This window comes from Oncorhynchus tshawytscha, linkage group LG05 (genome assembly GCF_018296145.1).
Source record: "Oncorhynchus tshawytscha isolate Ot180627B linkage group LG05, Otsh_v2.0, whole genome shotgun sequence".
Classification (NCBI taxonomy): Eukaryota; Metazoa; Chordata; class Actinopteri; order Salmoniformes; family Salmonidae; genus Oncorhynchus; species Oncorhynchus tshawytscha.
In genome coordinates this window covers 45,094,372-45,118,131 of record NC_056433.1, presented here as the reverse complement: position 1 = coordinate 45,118,131, position 23,760 = coordinate 45,094,372, and the positions used below count along the sequence as shown (strand labels likewise).

Sequence of the window (23,760 nt, the reverse complement as noted above, 5' to 3'; positions counted from 1 at the left end):
AGTGCACTAAGGGCCAGTTTTCTGGACACGGATTGAGCCTCGTCCTGGACTAAAAAGCATACTTGACGGAGAATACTCCATTGAAAGTGCTTTTCAGTCCAAGGATTAGGCCTGATATGTGTCTGGGGAACCGGCCCATAGTATTCACTGTAAACCTGTAACGACACACTAAATAGCGATCAATTGAAATGCACGTTTACACACAGTACAATTCATGATAGTGAATATTTGGATGTAGTTCTGTCCTTGAGCTGTTCTTGTCTATTAATGTTCTGTATTATGTCATGTTTCATGTTTTGTGTGGAACCCCAGGAAGAGTAGCTGCTGCTTTCGCAACAACATAAGATTCAGCCGTCTTACATGGGCCAGGTTTGTGAGCTCGGCACACTCGTCCACAGATATGACATCATCCAGAAGAACCCTCTGAGTTCCGTTCAGGGCCTTTGAGTTCTGGACCAGCTGCACACTGTCATACACCAAGGGCCCTCCTACAGTACACACGCAGACAAAAACACACACCAGTACAGAGGATGAGGGCAAAGCGTTAACTCATCTATGCTGGAACACATTCATCTGTCAAGTTGTTTACATCATGGGTTAGTTCAAACTAAATTCTGCTTTATTTGCAGAGTCCTATAAACCTCTCCTCAGTCAAGCCGTTCCATGTATTTCAACCATTCCAGAGCTAGCACACATTTGTCAACCGATCAAGTGTGCTAGTTCATGGTCTACCACGAAATTGTGAAGCGTCCGGTGGTCCCCGAGGAGAGGTTGGAAAAGCATGTCGGGAACAGAGGATGTCCTACCTTCTCTGAGCTCCTGTGGTGGGGCCAGAGTGAAGTTCTTCTTCTCTGAGATGGGTACATACTCCATCCATCCATCGGTACCAGAGGGGATCCTGGGGGAATGCAAGAACAGAGCACGGAGCCACATAAACAGGCAGACAGTAAATGCTTATAACGAGGCCGAGGACAATCATTCGGGCTGCGGTAGGCCTTCAGTGTCTTCTTATGTTACATCTACGGAAGTAGCTAGCAGACATATACGTGTGTATTTGAGTCTTTGTAATTGAAATACTTATTTTCTGTCTGACAAATAATGTGGCCGAATTGCCTACTTCTATTTGACGTGTTTAAAGTATTTCCAAATATATTCCGATATTCAACTGACTTGTATACTTGTATTTTACTTTTATTTAAACAAGTATATAAATATAAAAATACTTACTCTGAAATGTCTTTGAAAGTAATGGAAATACCCTAAATAGTATTTATTGGGAGCATATATAGTGTGCAACTATTTGCCACAACAGATTACACAAGATGCATGCCATACTGAAAGTATCCAATAGATGTCAGTGGTGTATACCACACAAAGCAGAGGTACTACAGTCAAATACGACACAATACAGTTTTCATTCATTTATTATTGTCTATAAGTGAAAAGAATCACTTGAGCCTAAACTATCTATCTGACACAGTGTTGTCCTTGTGAACTACACATCTGATATTCATTAATATACAGGACATTCCATGGGACAACTATTGAACAAGTTAACATTTCCAATAGGATATTTCTGGGTTTGCTCACCTGTTCGAATCCTCTCTTCCACCTGTGCTGGTCCAGTAATGCTACAAGACAAGGTAAAACACTGACAGATCAGAATTGTACATTTTAGTCATTTAGCGGATGCTCTTGTTCTGAGCAACTTACAGTTATAGCGCTCATCTTAAGGTATCTAGGTTAGACAACCACATATTACAAGCATAGAAAGTAAACCTAAGCTGAGTGTACAAAACATTAGGAACACCTTCCTAATGTTGATTTGCACCCCCTTCTGCCCTCAGAAAAGTCTCAATTCGTCAGGGCATGGACTCGAAAGAGTTCCACAGGGATACTGGCCCATGTTGACTACAATGCTTCCCACAATTGTGTCAAGTTGGCTGGATGTCCTTTGGGTGGTGGACCATTCCTGATACACACGGGACACTTTTGAGCGTGAAAAACCCTGCAGTGTTGAAATTCCAGACACATCCCGTTCAAAGGCACTTAATTATTTTGACTTGCCAATTCACACTCTGAATGGGACACATACACATTCCATGTCTCACTTGTCTGAATCAGGGATGGGCTGCCCCCTTTTGTCGGCCCACGGACCAATTTCACCAATATATACAGTACCAGTCAAAAGTTTGGACACACCTACTCATTCAAGGGTTTTTTCTTTATTTTGACTATATTCTACATTGTAGAATAATAGTTTAGACTTAAACTATGAAATAACACATATGGAATCATGTAGTAACCAAAAAAGTGTTTAACAAATGCAAATGTATTTTATATTTGAGATTCTTCAAACTAGCCACCCTTTGCCTTGATGACAGCTTTGTACACTGTTGGCATTCTCTCAACCAGCTTCATGAGGTAGTCACCTGGAATGCATTTCAAATTAACAGGTGTGCCTTGTTAAAAGTTCCTTTGTGGAATTTCTTTCCTTCTTAATGCATTTGAGCCAATCAGTTGTGTTGTGACAAGGTAGGGGTGGTTTACAGAATATAGCCCTATCTGGTAAAAGACCAAGTCCATATTATGGCAAGAACAGCTCAAATAAGCGAAGAGAAATGACAGTCCATCATCAAGACATGAAGATCAGTCAACCCGGAAAATGTCAAGAACTTTGAAAGTTTCTTTAAAGGCAGTCGCAAACACCATCAAGCTCTATGATGAAACTGTCTCTCATGAGGACCGCCACGGGAAAGGAAGACCCAGAGTTACCTCTGCTGCAGAGGATACGTTCATTAGAGTTACCAGCCTCAGAAATTGCAGCCCAAATAAATTCTTCACAGAGTTCAAGTAACAGACACATCTCAACATCAACTCTTCAGAAGAGACTGCGTGAATCAGGCCTTCATGGTCGAATTGCTGCAAGGAAACCAATACTAAAGGACACCAATAATAAGAAGAAGCTTGGGCCAAGAAACACAAGCAATGGACATTAGACCGGTGGAAATCTGACCTTTGGTCTGATTAATCCAATTTGAGATTTTTGGTTCCAACCGCCATGTCTTTGTGAGATGCAGAGTAGGTGAACGGAGGATCTCTGCATGTATGGTTCCCACCATGAACTATAGAGGGGGTGTGATGGTGTGGGGGTGCTTTGCTGGTGACACTGTCTGTGATTTATTTAGAATTCAAGGCACACTTAACCAGCATGGCTACTAGAGCATTCTGCAGCGATACGCCATCCCATCCCGTTTGCGATTAGTGGGATGTCTGTTAGTTTTGATGTCTTCAATATAATTCTACAAAGTAGAAAATAGTCAAAATAAAGAAAAACCCTTGAAGGAGTAGGTGTGTCCAAACTTTTGACTGGTACTGTATGTTGATTTGTTTAACACTTTTTTGGTTACTACATGATTCCATATGTGTTATTTCATAGTTTTGATGTCTTCACTATTACTCTACAATGTAGAAAATAGTACAAATAAAGAAAAACCCTGGAATGAGTAGGTGTGTCGAAACATTTGACTGGTACTGTCTATATATTTTTTAGGAATTAAGTCTGGGTCTCAACGTACTGCTGAGAGTTAAAATAATAGAATACACATGGTACAATTTTGCAATTTGGTTGTGCATCAGCAGTCACCATTTAGCCCATGTCGGCTTAACTGCCTCCATCCTATGGCAAAATGTGTAGAATAGCAGGAAATGACCTGTAAAACCGCTAATTGTTACCTTCACTGTCAAGAGGGGGGGCCGCTACAATGACTTGAAGTGGATTTAACAAGTGTCATCAAAAGGGTTCACCTGGATTCAGCCGGTCAGTCTATGTCATGTTCCTAATGTTGTGTACACTCAGTGTATATACTATATACAAACTCCTTATATTATAATATATATACTACAACTATGTGGAATAGATGCAGATCCAGAAGCATTAAAGTGCAAAAAGTACATGAATGAAAAGCTGGAGCACCAATGGTTTTCCATCATGGCCTCTAGGTGGTGCTGTGTCCTGCGGCTATAATGGTGTAAGTACCAGGCACCTGTTACTGTCCTACATACAGCCCATATGTATCAACAAGTGTCACAGAGTAGGAGTGCAGATCTAGGATCAGACCCCATCCCCCTCAATTTAATCTTATTAATTGTGATCTAAAAAGCCAAACGGATCCTAAATCAGTAATCTGGCCCCAGCGCGCTGGCTCTCATTTTCTGTGTCCCTATTTAAAAAATGACTCGTTCCAGTAACAGGACCAGAACAGTCACCCCCAATTGACCTTTCAGTAGTCATGCAAGCCATTCACAAGTATCAGAGACAGCCCAAAAAGTTCAAAATAAGAGGCCGAGTTTCCATTTTGTCATCAATGCACTGTACTCACCCCCTCTGTAAATTCCACCTGCATGTTCTCACTGCCAATCACTAGTAGCTCCAGCTCCTGCTTATGGCGTCTCAGGTACCACTCGGCCTTCTATAGAAACACAGAGATATCGGGCAGCCATGTTAATCTCCACAGGTTAAAAAACGTTTTAAAAAAAGAAAATGACATCACTTTAGCACATTTACCGAGCGACTGAATCTCCCAAATTTGACCCCTTGAAGCAGAACGTTTAAGGAAGACTATTGTTTTATAACCACTGTGCCTCTTATATCTTATTTACTGTCCCAACCCTAACACCTCTTCAGCAGCCATGCCCCCTCCAGCCCTCTCTTCGCCTCATTGCTTGACCAAATGGACTGTGCGATATTGCCCTCTCTCTCTCTCTCTCTCTCTCTCTCTCTCGGGTTGTTCTACCTCAAAAAGCACAAGAGGATTTTGACCCCCATTCAAGGCGCCACTTAACCAGGTTGTTCTGAACTCGTTTCTGCAGTTAGAAACAAATAAGATTAGCATTCCTGCGTCATTATTGTATTTAAATATCATTTGATCTCTGAAAAATCAAGTGAATTGATTGTATACAAATTGGCCATTTTAATGAATAGGATTCATATATTATTCAATAAAAGAGTACCTAACATCCGATTTGTACAAACGTTTTTTTTCTAACAAGGAGTTAGACATGAGGAACCCGATGAAATTGTCAAAAGCCAACCACGTACACCACACACCAATCCATCCCCAACAATGTGTAGATATACAGAACAAAAATATAAACGCAACGTAAAGTGTTGGTCCCATATTTTATGAGCTGAAATAAAAGATTACAGAAATGTTCCATGAGCACAAAAAAGCTTATTCTTCTCAGATTTTGTGCACACATTTGTTTACATCCCTGTTAGTGAGCATTTCTCCTTCGCCAAGATAATCCATCCATTTTACACGTGTGGCATATCTGATTAAGACAGCATGATCATTACACAGGTGCACCTTGTACTGGGGACAATAAAATGGCACTCTAAAATGTGCAGTTTTTTCACACAACACAATGCCACAGATGTCTCAAGTTTTGAGGGAGGGTGCAATTGTCATACTCACTGCAGGAGTTGCCAGAGAATGTAATGTTCATTTCTCTACCACAAGTCGCCTCCGAAGTTGTTTTAGCGAATTTGGCTGTACGTCCAACCGGCCTCAAAACAGCAGACCACGTGTAACCACGCCAGCCCAAGACCTCCACATCCCACTGAGACCAGTCACCCATAGAGCTGATGAAACTGTGGGTTTGCACAACTGAAACGGTCTCAGGGAAGCTCATCTGCGTGCTCGTCGTTCTCACCAGGGTCTTGACCTGACAGCAGTTTGGCGTTGTAACCAATTGCAGTAGGCAAATGCTCACCTTCGATGGCCACTGGCACGCTGGAGAAGTGTGCTCTTCACGGATGAGTCCCAGTTTCAACTGTACCGGGCATATGGCAGACTGAATGGTGTCGTGTGGGTGAGAAGTTTACTGATGTCTACATTGTGAAAAGAGTGCCCCATGGTGGCGGGTTATGGTATGGGCAGGCATAAGCTACGGACAACGAACACAATTGCATTTTATCGATGGCAATTTGAATGCACAGATATACCGTTACGAGATCCTGTGGCCCATTGTTGTGCCTTTCATCTGCCGCCATCACCTCATGTTTCAGCATGATAATGCACGTCGCAAAGATCTGTACGCAATTCCGGGAATCTGAAAAAATCACCAGACATGTCACCCATTGGCCGAGCATGTTTGGAATGCTCTGGATCGACATGTTCCAGTTCCCGACAATATCCGGCAACTTCGCACAGCTATTGAAGAGGAGTGGGACAACATTCCACAGACGACATTCAACAGCCTGATCAACTCTATGCGAAGGAGATGTGTCACGCTGCATGAGGCAAATGGTGGCCACACCAGATACTGACTGGTTTTCTGATCCCCTATCTTTTTTTAAGGTATCCGTGACCAACTAATGCATATCTGTATTCCCAGTCATGTGAAATCCATAGATTAGGGCCTAATGAATTTATTTAAATTGACTGATTTCCTTATATGAACTGTAACTCAGTAAAATATTTTTAATTGTTGCATGTTGTGTTTAGATTTTTGTTAAGTGTCGTATCAGTTCTCTAGTACAAGTACTATGGAGCTGCGGCTCGGAGTATTGATTCTTCATCCTATGCAATGTATTCCCAGTGAATTTGTGTATATATTTTTTTGCCCTGTTCAGAAAAATGTGTCATTGAAGTTGTTAGGTTTATGTCCCTACATCCTGATATTGCCATGTTCTGACCACTAGATGGTGCTGTTCCTGCTATTAGGTGAAAAAAAGTTTGAAGATTCCCCCCTCAAGTTTCAAGTTTTATTAGTTGTATGTACGAGATACGCATAGTATACATCGTCCAACGAAATGCTTACTTGCAGGTTACGTCTCGACAATGCAATAACAATAAGAAATAATATACAAATACGAACAAAGTAAATGGCTCAGTAGAATATAATAAACATTTTAGCATAATTTTAATACAGGATGGCACAATTTATAGTCCAACATTTACATGTGTATTTTGGGAAGGGGAGGATGGGGGCAGTGTATAAACTGAGCAGTATAATAAGAGTAAAAAGAATATCACCTGAAAGCAACAACAGCACCATCTCGTGGTCAGAAGCTGGTAATATCAGGATGTAGGATGGGACATAAACCTCACAACTTCAGTGACTAATTTCTTTGAACAGGCGAAAAAACCCACCAAATTCACTGAGAATACATTACATAGGATGAAGAAACAATACTCCAAGCTGCAGCCCCATACTACTTGTCAGACATAGAGAACTGATACTGTATATTCAATGTTGGGTCGGGTTGGTCTTTTGACCATTTATTAGGATTCCTTATGTCTTACTCATTGTTAGAAAAAGATTGCTGCAAATCGGATGTTAGGTACAATATTTATTGAATATGATATGAATCCTATAAATTAAAATGGCCAATTTGGGTGCAATCGATTAGTCTCTTGAGACAAATTGATTGCACCCAAATTGGACATTTTAATTATATTTCAATAAAATATTGTTGCAGGAATGCTAATCTTATCTGTTTCTAACTACAGAAACAATTTCAGAACAATCTGAGATGGTGGGTGTCAAATGGCATGTTGTTACAGAGGAGGAATGAGGGAAAGAACGGGTGATCATCTGCAATAGACAAGAAGTGGCGAGGCTGTTTTGAAACCCGAGTAGCCAGTGCCGTTTGTGGTGGGTGAAAAAATCTCCTCTTTCCACCTGTAATGTAAACAGCTCCTAAATTGTCTCTGTGGGCATTAATGCATGATATAACCCCTCCTCCCTGTTGCTGATGGACAGGAGGCCTTGCCAGGAAGGCAGGCAGACAGACCACGGCTCTTCACTGCTCAAAATGCTGGCTAAATGAGGTCCCTGAAGCCGCAGAGAGAGAAGGACGAGAAAGAAAGAGAGAGGAATGGAGAGGAGAGAAGAGGGGCTGAGAGGGAGAGAAAGATGGAATGGAGGAAAGGAGAGTCGAGGGGCCGAGAGGAGAGACCCAGAGGGACTGAGATGGTTGATGTCAGAGTCCTAATCACAGTCATTAGCTGCACCGGTTTGTCCACTGGCATGCACACACACACGCACGCAAACTCTCTCGCACACACACCCTGGCCCTACTGGGAGAACTCACGTTCACTCTAATAGGTTCCAGGCTTTCCAGGAAAATGGGCCTGCAAGGGAGGGAGCGCAGAACAAGAGACTCCTTGGCTGTACAGAGAGTGCAGGGTTTAAAGTCGACCGTTTTTGGGGGGGACAAGTTCTTCGGGGTAAAACCGGCTGCTAATTTGCCAGTTCGAGATAGTTTTCCAGGCAAACTGACTTCGGATGCACCCCAAATAGCACCCTATTCCCTCCACGGGGAATAGTGAGCCGTTTGAGACGCAGCCTATTCCAAACGTCGGCTCTGAATTATCAGCAGATTTACATTCCCAATAACCGGATAATTAGGAACAACCAAGGGGATATAGTTGCTGGTAAACACAAACGATGAGCATTAAATTCACGCAGCAATATCAGGCTTATAAAACCTATTGGGCAGTAAATCTGTAGGAATCAAAACTAAACCCTGGGCCTCAACTATTTGGCCATACAACATAGAAAGAGCAACAGTAACTGATTAAAGTACCCTCCAACGTGAACAAAGCAAATAACAAGGTGCGTCTATTCCGTACAGTGCACTATTTATTACTACCAAAAGTAGTGCATTATACCATATAGGGAATAGCTAGCCTGGGTGCCAGTCTTTTTGTGCCAACATGCCCCTCCTTGCCACTCATTATCATGCCAAACAGTTTGGGTTGACAAATAGTTGAAATTATAGCACAAAAATGATCCGGGACCAGGCTAGGAAATAGCCCATGAGGGTCCGGATTAAATATGGCGCACTATATAGGGAATAGGGTGCCATTTTGGATGCAACCAAGGTCTTACCTCCCGGGGCTTGACGTCGTGGCCCACGGCCTCTCTGTAGTACTCCAAGTTCTCCGTCATAAACTCCTCCCCCTCGTGGAACAGCAGGTAGGACTTGGCACACTCCATCGCCTCCTCCACCATGTTCACTGGAGAGACAGAGAGAGAGAGAAAGAAGACATTATAAAATGGACGTTAGTGTTACGTTCTGTTGTGTTGCTTTGACAACACAATTGAAAATGGAATTGAATATTTAAATTGAAAGAAAGGGGGTAGAGAGAGAGAGAGAGAGATAAATCAATAGAAATAGGTTTCAGGCAAGGTGGTGTTTAATGAGTCTGTTGACAGGTAGAGAGGTTGAAAAGACCTCCATCCATCCTTCTGAGCCCCGCCTAAACAAGAGGGACTGTCATCACACCTCCGTTACAGACTCCCTCCCTGAACTCCCCTGTAAGACTGCATCCCAAATAGCATCAATGGAGCTCTGGTCAAAAGTAGTGCACTATATAGGGAATAGGGTGCCATTGGGGATGAAGACAGTATGACAGACACTTCCTATAGGTTTCCACTCAAAGTTCGGCACAGGTCCACATGTCATAAAGCAACCCCTAGGTCTAAATGAGATTTTGAAGTCTAGCGCGGCTCAACATTCCAGGGGCATGACCACAATGGAGCAAGCAGCAGTAGCGCTACAACAGTGAGAGGTTGTCAGAGGCTAGGTGAGGTACTGGAAACACACACACACACCGCTGATCCAGGCTCCAGGCTAGGGCAGTATCTCCCATCCCTAAAGTGCTTACAGCAAGTGGTGAATTGCAGGTAACACACACACACTCATGCACACACATCCACCCGGACACGTGCGCTTTACCATCTTGTAAAGTAGTTGGGCTCACATATCACTTCCTGGTGGGGTGACCAGGCCTGAGGCAGCAGCATTTCTGCGGTCAGCGCGTCTCCTCCTGGTTCCCAGGTTGTAAACAGTGAGGGGCTTTGAGGCCGTAAACCCCCCGACAATGTCACTGAACGGATCATTGAGGAAACAGCTTCCCGCAGAGCAATGTGAGGCTGCTGAGTGATGGGGAGACTTGACTTGACAGGCGACTCAAGACTTATCGACTTCCAGTCATTGCACTAACGCTAGTTAGCATTGGCCTGCGAAACTAACCCACTTCCCTCATACTGGACACAGATACATAAAAAGGGCATCCATGAGTTCATCCGACTCTGGGGAAGTACATAAAGGGCATCATTGCCAAAATCCTGAACTATCCCTTTAAGTGCTGCTGCTGGGAATGATTCACTGAACTCTGTGTTTTTCCTAGGATCCCATGAGCCAATTGGGTTTATTAGACATATTCTGATGAGCTCATTGGCTTTTCCTTCCTTCTCTCCTTTCCTATGTTGTCCTGCCAACCCCCTCCCCTCCCCCCCCTCCTCTAATGTCTGATCTCCAAACAGCTCAGACTACACAAATGCTGGTGGCCTATTATGAACAACAACAGACCAGATCATGGACAAATGTTGCTGAATCCGTTTGGGTGGAACAGTGTGTGCTTCTCTATTGAGGTGTGGTCCTGGTCTGTTTGGTGTTGATTGTCTGGGCCTGTATTCACAAAGTGTCTCAGAGTAGGAGTGCTGATCTTGGATCAGGTCCACCCTGTCCCGATTCATGACAATCTAAAAAGGTCGAGCTGATCCTAGACCAGCACTCCTACTCTGAGAAGCTTTATGAATACGAGTTCTGGCCTTTCTAATCCCTGCCTTTTCAAATGCCCGCGACCAGGTGTTCGTCAGCTCCCTGTCTCTCAGACTCAACAGGGGAATACTGACCTAATTCATGATAATTCGATATAGGTGTGTTATTGTTAGTGAATAAAAGCCTGTACACACGACATCCCTTCAAGATCTGGGTTGGCCATCGCTGCAGTCTGAACACCACACCCTGTGGTTTGGAACGTCGGCAAGCAGTGTCAGGTAGGGTAAAGCAGGGTGCGGTTAGGTAAGACTTGGGGCTGGATTCAATCCGTATTGGGGGGGGAAGTATCTCGGAAGATCCACATTCAACTGCGAAGGTGATATCCGATTGAGCCGACACATGCAGCGGTTTTACCGCGAATGCGGTCTCCGCGAACCTGGAAACATTGCCTTTAAATGGCCATCTAGCTACAGCGCGGATCTCCGGCGATACTTCCAGCCCTTACTCTGGAAGCGGGTGAACTGCAGGGAGTCGAAGCGTAAGAGGTAAACCGAGGCGAAAGTAGGGTGGAGTAGGGTGACGTTGCTCACTCTGGAAGTAGGCAAACTGCAGGTAGTCGTAGTGTAGAGGCAGGTAGTTCTCCATGGGAGACAGACGGCCGGGCCGGGTCGACAGGTCTCTCACACACTCGTGTTCACAGTGCAGCGCCTGGGTGAAGTGGTCTGAAACACACACAGGAGGGTGGGTGGGGATACAGGGGGAAGTCATATATTCATAAGCATTTTTCAAGCAGAGTTTTAAAGGAAAAGCATTGAGCCGTGTGATCACGACGAGGAACCATTCGCAATGCCTACTGTAATGTCTCATGCAGTGTCGTCATCCGACTGACTGCCATACATTCTTTATTGCGATCACAAAAGGTTTCTTTTCAGCCAGGTCGCCACCGATTTACTGTAGATAGTGCGCTTTGCGTTCTCCGTACTCGATGTGCAATCGCGAGTACCGAGGACACGTCAGCCCAACACTTGGTTCAGATTCAGTGGCTAGTAGATCCAATTCAAAATGTGTTTTCTTTTCACTTGCACTACATTTAGCTTCAGTCACTGAGACTCTCAGGTCGACTGAGGAATTCGCATCCTAAAGCCACACAACAAACCTTTAGCGTTCAACGTTTTCATCACCTTCCACACACAGTGGGTAACAAGTGGGTGAATAAAACACTTAGCACAGGAATCAAATGGACCGAGTGACATGCATGTATAAACTATCGTCATCCTTTCTCTAATGACAAACAACAACAAAAAAGAACGAGACGGCCGAGTTGGGATTCAGGTTAACCGATGTCCCCCGGTGACATGGTCCTGTGAAGTCAACCACTGTGAAATCACAGGTCAGACAACCGGATACTCCTGTATCTCTAGAACTAAAGAACACCAACAATAATCTCGTCTCTCGTTGCTAGTCTTTGCATGTTGTTGATTCGTTGCCCGGGCCAGGTCTGTCATTTGTTGCTCTCACACATGGAATGGAGAAAAGAACACCCTAAGTTCAGCAACAAACATGTCCGTTCTTTAGGAGAGTCAGTCATGTTGATTTCATGGCGCCGTTGTGTAAGGTTGCTGTATCGTTCCGTGATGTCAGGCTGGAGGGGCTGGGGGCAGGAGTTGGAGAGGAGGAGGAGGACAGGAGCCAGATGGAGTGTTTGTGGCCAGTGAGGTTGAGCGTGAGCATGTTGTCACAGAACCACACTCTGCATTGAGGAGAGAGGAGAATGGAGGCACAAGCTCTCCAAGGAAGAGATGTCCCCTAATATTGGGTGAACTTAGAATTCTCAAATCATGTGGCCGGACAACTTTATTTTGTATTGCTTTTAAGTCTTTTAATACATTTCTAATCGGGTTAACACATTATTCTAGCTAGCTGTTGGTGTAGGTAGCTATCAAGTAAACAAAAGAGGGTTCAATTTGATTGGCTGTCACGAGCAATTTCCATCGCGTTTGAGTTGCTTCGTGTATCAGCAATGTTTTTTGAGATGTTGTCACTTGCAACTGTAAATAAAATTGCACGAAAGTTGCTTTGTATAACCCCTTATATTGTGCCACCCCCAAAACCACGGAAGAAAGTACGTCGGAAGACAGCCTCCACTCTTCTGGGAAGGCTTTCCACTAGATGGAACATTGCTGCGGGGACTTTCAGCCACAATAGCATTAGTGATGTCGGACAATTAGGCCTGGCTCGCAGCGTTTAGGTTTCCCTTCAATGGAGCTAAGGGGCCTAGCCCGAACCACGAAAAACAGCTCCAGACCATTATTCCTCCTCCACCAAACTTTACGATCCACCCACTATGTGTTTATGTTTTCAAATGTATGTCAATTATAAAGTCTTTTGTCTGTAATGTCTTTTTCATTATGTGTCAGAACCCAGTTAAACTAGCTGTCGCCATCGGGGATCCTAATAAATCAAGTCGAATCAAATGCCTTACCATGTAACGTTACTTCTCCATCAAGATCAAAATAGCACTTTAGACTTTAGACTCATTCAGCACTTGAGGTACATAGTCCCACGGTCAAAGAAACTACAATCGCGCTGATTCTAAAAGCCTCATCAAAGCCAAGACTGGACGTTTTTGGCAGGTTTGCGCAATGATAAGAGTGATTGAGACAAAGCACGCTTGCCATCGACTCAGCTTAGCTTCAAGGCCACCACAATACCGCTAGCAGCAGAGTGTTCTGTGAGGGGAACTGCACAACTGGCTAATGTCAACACAAACACAGCTGACTACGCTTGTGTGTGTGTGTGTGTATAATTGCATAATCACATGACTATTTTCCAGTGCTATGAGAGGCCTGACACCCCTGTCACCACAGGAGGTTGGTGGCACCTTCATTTGGGAGGATGGGCTTGTGGTACTGGCTGGAGCAGAATGGTATCAAGTACATCAATCTCATGGGTTGATGCCATTCCATTCGTTCCGTTCCAGACATTATTATGAGCCGTCCTCCCCTCAGCAACCTCCGCTGCCTGTTACACATCCTTCCACATCAGAACATCCAACATTATCCAGCTGTGCTGTTTCTGGGCCCACATTCATAAAGCCTCTCAGAGCAGGATCAGTTTCCTTTTAACGCATAATGAATAAGATTCCATTAAGAAGGGAGGACCTGATCCTAGATCAGCATTCATGATCTTTATAAATATGGGCCCTGGAGTCTATGGACTCACAAGCTAGGCCTGACGCAATGACACTTTGGACTAACAAAAATGCAACAATAAGACAGTACGTTAAGCGAATGCTTTCCCTCAATGGACTGTACACTGAGTAGTCGCTGACAAGACTTTATGGAGAAATTATGAAACTGAAGTAGTAAAAAAGGAAAACATATCTGAAACAATTCTCTCTCTCAGTTCAACGGTTGTAGACGTAGGGCTGGATACGTGGGGCTGTAACTGACCAATGAGTTCACCAAACATTGACCAGACCTGCTCTGGATGACTTTGTGGTCAGAAGCTTATGGCCATGGCTGATGAGGAGAGGTGATGCAGAGAGAGAGAGCGAGAGAGAGCGAGAGAGAGCGAGAGAGAGTGAAAAAAGAGAGAGGGTGGGGAAAGAAAGAGAGACAGTGACGAAAGAGAGAGGATGGGGAAAGAGAGAGAGACGGTGAAGATTGAGAGAGAGGGTGGGGAAAGAGAGAGAGACAGTGAAGAAAGAGAGAGGGGGTGGGGAAAGAGAGGGACAGTGAAGAAAGAGAGAGAGGGTGGGGAGAGAGAGACAGTGAAGAAAGAGAGAGGGGGTGGGGAAAGAGAGGGACAGTGAAGAAAGAGAGAGAGGGTGGGTGGGGAAAGAGAGAGACAGTGAAGAAAGAGAGAGACAGTGAAGAAAGAGAGAGTGTGGGTGGGGAAAGAGAGAGAGACGGTGAAGAAAGAGAGAGAGAGACGGTGGGGAAAGAGAGAGAGAGACGGTGGGGAAAGAGAGAGAGACGGTGGGGAAAAGAGAGACGGTGGGGAAAGAGAGTGGGGAAAGAGAGAGACGGTGGGGAAAGAGAGAGACGGTGGGGAAAGAGAGAGACGGTGGGGAAAGAGCGAGACGGTGGGGAAAGAGCGAGACGGTGGGGAAAGAGCGAGACGGTGGGGAAAGAGAGAGACGGTGGGGAAAGAGAGAGACGGTGGGGAAAGAGCGAGACGGTGAAGAAAGAGAGAGACAGTGAAGAAAGAGAGAGACAGTGAAGAAAGAGAGAGACAGTGAAGAAAGAGAGAGAGGGTGGGGAAAGAGAGAGACAGTGAAGAAAGAGAGAGAGGGTGGGGAGAGAGAGACAGTGAAGAAAGAGAGAGGGTGGGGAGAGAGACAGTGAAGAAAAGAGAGAGGGTGGGGAGAGAGAGACAGTGAAGAAAGAGAGGGGGTGGGGAGAGAGAGACAGTGAAGAAAGAGAGAGGGGGTGGGGAAAGAGAGAGACAGTGAAGAAAGAGAGAGACAGTGAAGAAAGAGAGAGAGAGGGGGTGGGGAAAGAGAGATAGTGAAGAAAGAGAGAGGGTGGGTGGGGAAAGAGAGCGAGACGGTGAAGAAAGAGAGAGAGGGTGGGTGGGGAAAGAGAGACGGTGGGGAAAGAGAGAGACGGTGGGGAAAGAGCAAGACGGTGGGGAAAGAGAGAGACGGTGGGGAAAGAGACAGACAGTGAAGAAAGAGAGAGACAGTGAAGAAAGAGAGAGACAGTGAAGAAAGAGAGAGAGGGTGGGGAGAGAGAGACAGTGAAGAAAGAGAGAGAGGGTGGGGAGAGAGAGACAGTGAAGAAAGAGACAGTGAAGAAAGAGAGAGGGTGGGGAGAGAGAGACAGTGAAGAGAGAGGGTGGGGAGAGAGAGACAGTGATCAAAGAGAGAGAGGGTGGGTGGGGAAAGAGAGAGACAGTGAAGAAAGAGAGAGAGGGTGGGGAAAGAGAGAGACAGTGAAGAAAGAGAGAGAGGGTGGGGAAAGAGAGAGACAGTGAAGAAAGAGAGAGAGGGTGGGGAGAGAGAGACAGTGAAGAAAGAGAGAGAGGGTGGGGAGAGAGAGACAGTGAAGAAAGAGAGAGGGTGGGTGGGGAAAGAGAGAGAGACAGTGAAGAAAGAGAGAGGGTGGGTGGGGAAAGAGAGAGAGATGGAGAAGAAAGAGAGAGAGGGTGGGTGGGGAAAGAGAGAGACGGTGGGGAAAGAGCAAGACGGTGGGGAGCAAGACGGTGGGGAAAAGAGAGAGACGGTGAAGAAAGAGAGAGACAGTGAAGAAAGAGAGAGACAGTGAAGAAAGAGAGAGAGGGTGGGTGGGGAAAGAGAGAGACAGTGAAGAAAGAGAGAGAGGGTGGGTGGGGAAAGAGAGAGACAGTGAAGAAAGAGAGAGAGGGTGGGGAGAGAGAGACAGTGAAGAAAGAGAGAGAGGGTGGGTGGGGAAAGAGAGAGACAGTGAAGAAAGAGAGAGACAGTGAAGAAAGAGAGAGAGAGAGGGTGGGGAAAGAGAGACAGTGAAGAAAGAGAGAGGGTGGGTGGGGAAAGAGAGAGAGACGGTGAAGAAAGAGAGAGAGATGGGGAAAGGAGAGATGGAGAAGAAAGAGAGAGAGGGTGGGTGGGGAAAGAGAGACGGTGGGGAAAGAGAGAGACGGTGGGGAAAGAGAGAGACGGTGAAGAAAGAGAGAGACAGTGAAGAAAGAGAGAGAGGGTGGGTGGGGAAAGAGAGAGACAGTGAAGAAAGAGAGAGAGGGTGGGGAGAGCGAGACAGTGAAGAAAGAGAGAGAGGGTGGGGAGAGAGAGACAGTGAAGAAAGAGAGAGAGGGTGGGGAGAGAGAGACAGTGAAGAAAGAGAGAGAGGGTGGGGAGAGCGAGACAGTGAAGAAAGAGAGAGAGGGTGGGGAGAGAGAGACAGTGAAGAAAGAGAGAGAGGGTGGGGAGAGAGAGACAGTGAAGAAAGAGAGAGAGGGTGGGGAGAGAGAGACAGTGAAGAAAGAGAGAGGGTGGGGAGAGAGAGACAGTGAAGAAAGAGAGAGAGGGTGGGGAGAGAGAGACAGTGAAGAAAGAGAGGGTGGGGAGGGAGACAGTGAAGAAAGAGAGGGTGGGGAGAGAGAGACAGTGAAGAAAGAAAGAGAGAGAGGGTGAGACAGTGGGGAAAGAGAGAGAGGGTGGGTGGGGAAAGAGAGAGAGGGTGGGTGGGGAAAGAGAGAGAGGGTGGGTGGGGAAAGAGAGAGACGGTGAAGAAAGAGAGAGAGGGTGGGTGGGGAAAGAGAGAGAGACGGTGAAGAAAGAGAGAGAGGGTGGGTGGGGAAAGAGAGAGATGGGTCCTGGGGCTCTGTTTACAAACACAAACAGACCCCACAGAGTCCCAGGGTTCAACCCAACCACATCATGAGAAAACAAAAAGATAGTTACTTGACCCATTGGAAAGAATTAATAAAAAAAACTTTAAAAACTAGGCAGACCTGGCTCTCAAGAGAAGACAGGATGTGTGCTCACTGCCCACAAAATGAGGTGGAAACTGAGCTGCACTTCCTAACCTCCTGCCAAATGTATGACCATATTAGAGACACAAATTTCCTTAAGATTATACACAAAGATTCTAAAACAAATCCAATTTTGATAAACTCCCATATCTACTGGGTGAAATACCACAGTGTGCCATCACAGCAGCAAGATGTGTGACCTGTTGCCACAAGAAAAGGGCAACCAGTGAAGAACAAACACTTGTAAATACAACACAAATTCTTGTTGATTTATTTTCCCTTTTGAACTACATCATTACAACACTGTATATAGCCACAATATGACATTTGAAATGTCTCTATTCCTTTGGAACTTTTGTGAGTGTAATGTTTACTATGAGTGTAATGTTTACAACTTGCTTTGGCAATGTAAACATATGTTCCCCATGCCAATAAAGCACTTTGAATTCAAAGGATGGAGAAACAGAGAGAGAGCGAGAGCGAGAGCGAGAGAGAGAGAGATTTACAAGCAGGGCTCACTATGGCTGTGTCTTTAGGCAATAGCTAGGCACTGCTGGCCCAGTTGGCCCAGTTTCAGACTGTTGGCTTTTTGGATCATCTAAGATGGTAACAGAGCAAGTCAAAAAGATGTCAAAAAGGCTTTGCATGTGAACAAACACAGAGACAGCCAGAGGAAAGAGTAAAGTATATGCACACCGTACACACTTGTCTCCAACTGTGTTGGACTTCACACAATCAATACACTGCTCATTACTTTACCTGCACTCATCTCCGCCCGTTTAGAGGTTCTTTCAAGATGTTCAGTGGTCTGTTGGCCCACTTAGCCAAAGACAGATTCATGGCCACAACAATGTTTTGAAATTACAATACCAGGATATTACACAGGAAATGCCAAGAACCAAAATATGTGTGAGGAGTCATGGGTGTTTCAAGCCTTGTCGGCCATTTTCCTTGAGTGGCCAAAAGAGATGAAGGGAGGTTGTTTTAAAATGAACTGTCCCATGAAGTAGTCCAGGTGGAAAAGTAATTCATCTGAAAAAAAGTATCCTCGAGGAGGTAACTTACGGTAAGTAGCTCTCTCTAAAAATTAATGGCAGAACCACATGAGATATGGCGTAGGGGTATTTGCTGTTAAGTAGAGTGTACCAGTACTCCCTTCATAATGAAAAAACAGTCTATTTATTTCAAGATTCATGTTGTTTTAAACTATTAATATGAAAAAAAAACATTAGACCATTTCCAAACTGAGGGAGTTGTTTCCATCAAATCAATAAAGATTCAGTTTGCAAGAACGATTTGGCTAAAACATGGCAGCCATCTCAAACTTCACCTCATTCAATTATCCTCATTCAAATATGTTCTGAGCAATGACTAATCTTCGACACTAAAGTGTGACATCAAAAACAAGTCACCATAATTATGTGTGCGCTGTCAGGCCCTGTGAAAGAGAGACATTGGGCTGTTTACACAACAGTTTGTGATTTCTTGGCATTTGGCAACCTAGCGGTCCAGAACGCCCTCCCTCTCTCTCTCTCTCTCTGCATATTTTCCCTCATCTGCCTTTTGACCAGAGCTGGAGAGTCACAGATTACATGTAAGGGATTACAAAAAAAACAGAAACTGCAATCCGTTACATTACCAGCAAAAATTTTGTAATCAGATTACAGATACTTTATGAAAAACTAGATGATTACTTCGAGGATTACTTTTAAATTCAGAGAGGATGTTTTCGGGAAAAAGATATTTGACACTTCTCAGTGACCTTCAAATCAGCATTGAAAAAAGGCGCAAATTTAAGTTTAAGACCACTATGATGACGCACCAAATGTGTTTGATGGATCGCGGGAAAAGAGGAGAAATAGGCTTTTGTCGGCTGCAGTCCAAGCTCTGTCTTCCAATGGTGTGACTGCTGTCGGCATCCAAAGAGTATCCAACTTGACTAAACGCTTGGAGGTAAGGATGACAACAGTGGTGTAGTCTATAGCGATACGGATGTCACTTATTATTGATATCTACACCGCGCATTGATGTGAGTCACACTGCTGCTCTCTCATTTAGCTAATTGCGCCATATGGGTTGTGGTTGTTGTGGATGGCTGTTCACAAATCTAAATGTGTATTTCAACCCAATAATGGTTGAATTCAAGAAGTTTAAGCTGCATATCAATCATTGATTTTGAAACCAGTGGACAGCCAGTGACAAATGCGCTCTTGCAACAAACAGCTGCATAGTGTGGATCCCAGCCTATGGAATAAAAGTGGGGCTTTTATTGCTCAATCTAATTCAAGCTGATACATTGTTTTTTCCCCCTAATGGACACATGCAATCTTGTAGTTGCTACATCAATTTTGGGATTTATAAATTATATATACTGTATATCCATTGATTCTTGAAGAATATAACTTATTAAATGACTCATGAGGTTAGTTCAACTGTCACACTCCATGAGAACCCAAAATATAAGCTTGTTTTTTTCCCAAGGTTTGTAAACATTGTAAATATAAACAGACACTGTATAGCCTCATAACATGGTTAAAACAATCATTTTGATATCATGGATGGTCAGTCCTTGCATCCATTGCTCTGTCTGTTCATCTGAGAGTGGTTACATTTCTCCGGGCCTATCTGTCACGGTCGTCTGTAGAATAAATGGACCAAGGCGCAGCCTGCGTAGAGTTCCACGTGTTTAATTATTGAAACTCACCAAAACAATACAGAAACAAACGAAATGTGACGTAATGGCGTGCTCACAGGCACTACACAAAAAAAAAACAAGATCCCACACACAACAGGTGAAAAAGGGCTGCCTAAATATGATCCCCAATCAGAGACAATGATAGACAGGGATGGGAACCATACCAGGCCAATGTAGAAAAGGAAAAACTAGACTACCCACCCTAGTCAATCAGCCTCCGTTTTGTTATTGTTTCATCTGTGGATTTGCCTTTTAAACAGCTGCATATTATCAAGATAAAATGTCACCAACAAAAAGGTAAACAATAGGCCTATAACAAATGCAACATATGCCATTCATTTTTCACATGTAAATAGCACTTTTCAGTAGTGCTGAAAGCAGGCCATTCCATGAGCGCAGCATTTATTTTTCAACTTAAATCAATGAGTGCAATCAGTCCTCCTTGACAACAAATCATAAACAACAGAGTAGGGCTGGCTAATAAGTCCTTAGTTTTGGGGTCATGCTCAGGTAAAACAATTTGGCAAATCTATACTTCCATATTTCCAAGTCCTATTCTTGAATATTTCAGGGGTATAACATTTATTGGAATGACTGGAATTCTGATACTTTGTTTTTTTATGTAAATATATAACATATTATTATATTTAGTAGTAGGGTTAGAAGAAGCCTACATAACCAACCCATAAAGTAAAATTGAACATCCATATATGGCCAGCTATGTAAACTTTAACATTGATTTATCCTGCAATAGATGTCGTTCAGTTGGTAACATACATTTTTGTCTTCTTCTAATGCCTCTTAAAGGGAAAGTAATCTCAAAGTAACGGAATGTAATCAGATTACTTTACTGAGTTTGGGTAATCCAAAAGTGACATCACTGATTTTGGACAGGTAACTAGTAACTGTAACAGATTACATTTAGAAAGTAACCTACCCAACCCTGTCTTTGACCCTGTGCCAAGTCCCCCACCATGTACCAGCCCACTGCCAGTGAGCATGGCATAGCCGTATGCCATTTCAAAACATCTGAAAGCAAGAGATGTTTCCCATCCCACATTAAACCTCCACTGCATAACATGTTTTTCACAAGGCTATGTTTCTCGGGGGGGACATTTTGCACCAGGGGTTGTGAGCAATGTGAACCATCACTCAAAGTAGAAAGCTCTGTTTTTTAAATAAAAATACTACCCCTGGCTGCTGAGAGACTCCTCACTGCAGTAAAGTAGCTGTGAACACAGAGAAATCAAGTACCAAGGTCTTCTGGTCAGTCAGCGATACAGCATACAAAACAAGCAGCTCACACCCACGCAGCGCATATTATATATCTATTCACAGAGGTCAACAAACTGCGCGGTGTCAAAATCCACCGAGCAATCAATCAGCGAGTCACAAAGGAACAAAGTACAACAAGAGTTGAATTCGAATCAGAGCCAGAAAACTCCGACTTGAGTAAAATAAACGATATATAACCAGATGTGAGACACCACAACTTATGTAGGTGGTGTTAGACACTGCATAGACTGACTATACAAAACATTAGGTATACCAAAGAACACAGTGTATATGTGTTAAAGGCACTACGTAGACACGACATAGGAGCTGTTATAAACACTACATACATACCCAGCCATCGCGTGTCTTAAGACGTCTCAAGACATGGTGACAGCTGTGTACTTAGCCATTACATAGGAGGTGTTATAGATACACAGACACCGCACAGAACTACATAGTGACTGACCTGAGACCAGTTCGTATAGGCTGTAGTGGTAGAGGACATGGTCCTGCTCCTCGAACCTCTGGGGCCCCTGGCAGAGGGCCCGACACTCCACGTCGGCCCTGTAGTACTCCTGGAGGGCCTCCTCGAACAGGGCGATGGCCCCCTTGTAGTCTGCACTGTCATACAGCTTCACCCCGGCTGAGAAGGACCTCTGTGGGGAGAGAGGGTGGGAATAGGAGAGGAGGATAGGGGAGAGAAGAGACACAATAATAGGAGAGGCAGAGAGATATAGGGAGACAAAGGCATAGAAAGAGAGAAGATGAGAGCGATGGGGGAGAGAAAGCGGATAAAGAATTTAGCTCAGCTTGCGACCACATCTGTACACATTGAGTTGTAGTATAGACAATCATAGACAGCTCATACAAGTTGCAGCTGCCTGCTAAATGACGAAAGCACAGAGTAAACAGTGTGTGGTCTGTGTCTGTGTGGAGAGACAAACAGGCAGTCAGGCACCACTGCAGCACTACAATGAATGTGACAGTGTGTGAGCATTGACAACATCCCTCCACAATCAAATCTCAATGGGCTTCAGTGCTCTCCACAAGCAGCAGTCAATTACCTAAACTCGTCTCCGCTCATGAAATTGCACTGACCACTGTCAGCCAAAAGACTTGGATCACGGATAACCACCAACACAAAGAACCATTTACACATAGAGCAGTCACACAATGCACTTTATTTAGAATGGTAATGCACATTATTTAGAATGGCAATGCACTTGATTTAGAATGGCAATGCACTTGATTTAGAATGGCAATGCACTTGATTTAGAATGGTAATGCACTTGATTTAGAATGGTAATGCACTTGATTTAGAATGGCAATGCACTTGATTTAGAATGGCAATGCACTTGATTTAGAATGGCAATGCACTTGATTTAGAATGGCAATGCACTTGATTTAGAATGGTAATGCACTTGATTTAGAATGGTTAGAATGGTAATGCACTTGATTTAGAATGGTAATGCACTTTATTTGGAATGGTAATAGCTGAAAATGTGTTAAAAACAGACACTGGTTCAGCTAATGCGAACTGGCACTCAATGCTCTGGCTAGGTACTTACTGTTTTGTAGGCACGATGCATATGGCACTCAAAGAAACACAGAGACCTGCCAACACCAAAATGTTCAATAGAAAGACTGTACACCCATTTCTGTTTGGCAGAAAGAGGCAAGAGGGTTTAAAGAGAGAAAGCCCAGCCTGGTCCTGCCAAATAGGCTTGGGCGGTATACCTTATATACCATATGCCAGGGTACTTGGAAAAAGCCACGGGATGATTTTTCAATACCGTCAAAAGTTTCTCTCTGAAGTTTTTAAATAAAATGTGAATATTCTCTAGCTACTTTTTAAGTTAATATCCGCAATAACCTTGTGCAATACTTCAGGAGATAAAGCAGATTGCGTTCTTCATTTCATAACCACCATTGAATCATAACTATAATGACAAACAAGGAATAATAATGACTCGACATCATCTCCTAATCGGTCCAGAACTCTTATTCATTTTACCGCAGGTTTGCAAGCCACAAAATCAAATTAAAACACATTATAGTATAGCATGTAGTATAGTTAATTTGTTCCTTCAAATCAAATCAAATGTATTTATAAAGCCCTTCTTACATTAGCTGATATCTCAAAGTGCTGTACAGAAATCCAGCCTAAAACCCCAAACAGCAAGGAATGCAGGTGTAGAAGCACGGTGGCTAGGAAAAACTCCCTAGAAAGGCCGGAACCTAGGAAGAAACCTAGAGAGGAACCAGGCTATGAGGGGTGGCCAGTCCTCTTCTGGCTGTGCCGGGTGGAGATGATAAGTATAAGTTCCCTCTCCATCGCCCATGCCAAATCCTCCCTCTCCGCCTCCCAGTTTTCTCCCCCCTTTTCCACACCCAAGCAAAGCTTATCACCCCCTCCCATCCTTGCCCTCCCTTACCCACACAGGCAAAGTTTATCCCAACTTTCTGTCTTTTTTCCCACCCTCCATTCTTCTTAGACACATTAACACACATCTATATCAACTTACTCATCCATTCTCCTTCACTCACATACAGCATATACCCCGTGCAGCCACCCACCCATTCTCTCCCACCCTCCTACACATATTCACCCTCCTTCACACTCCCATTCATATGCACAGACACATACACACACATACTCACACCCAGTGGTGTGAAGTACTTAAGTCAAAATACTTTAAAGTACTACTTATGTCGGTTTTTGCGGTATCTGTACTTTACTATTTATATTCTTGAC

General features: G+C 44.1%; 1 protein-coding gene across 4 annotated transcripts in view; it reads right to left on the bottom strand.

The window, feature by feature from the left end:
• Window positions 1-23,760, bottom strand: part of p3h2 (prolyl 3-hydroxylase 2) — an 89,893-nt gene that overhangs the window by 3,751 nt on the left and 62,382 nt on the right. For 3 of the 4 annotated variants that reach the window (XR_002953551.2, XM_024420939.2, XM_024420940.2), the window contains exons 3-9: window positions 21,472-21,661; window positions 11,170-11,301; window positions 8,902-9,029; window positions 4,383-4,472; window positions 1,591-1,631; window positions 807-898; window positions 361-488 (exon numbers count right to left, since the gene is read on the bottom strand). Coding sequence is in view for 3 of the 4 variants with exons in the window: in XM_024420939.2 (XP_024276707.1) it covers window positions 361-488; window positions 807-898; window positions 1,591-1,631; window positions 4,383-4,472; window positions 8,902-9,029; window positions 11,170-11,301; window positions 21,472-21,661 (801 nt within the window). In the remaining variant the exon portion in view is untranslated. The remainder of the gene's footprint in view (window positions 1-360; window positions 489-806; window positions 899-1,590; window positions 1,632-4,382; window positions 4,473-8,901; window positions 9,030-11,169; window positions 11,302-21,471; window positions 21,662-23,760) is intronic. The other variant, XM_024420941.2, reaches the window with a different exon arrangement.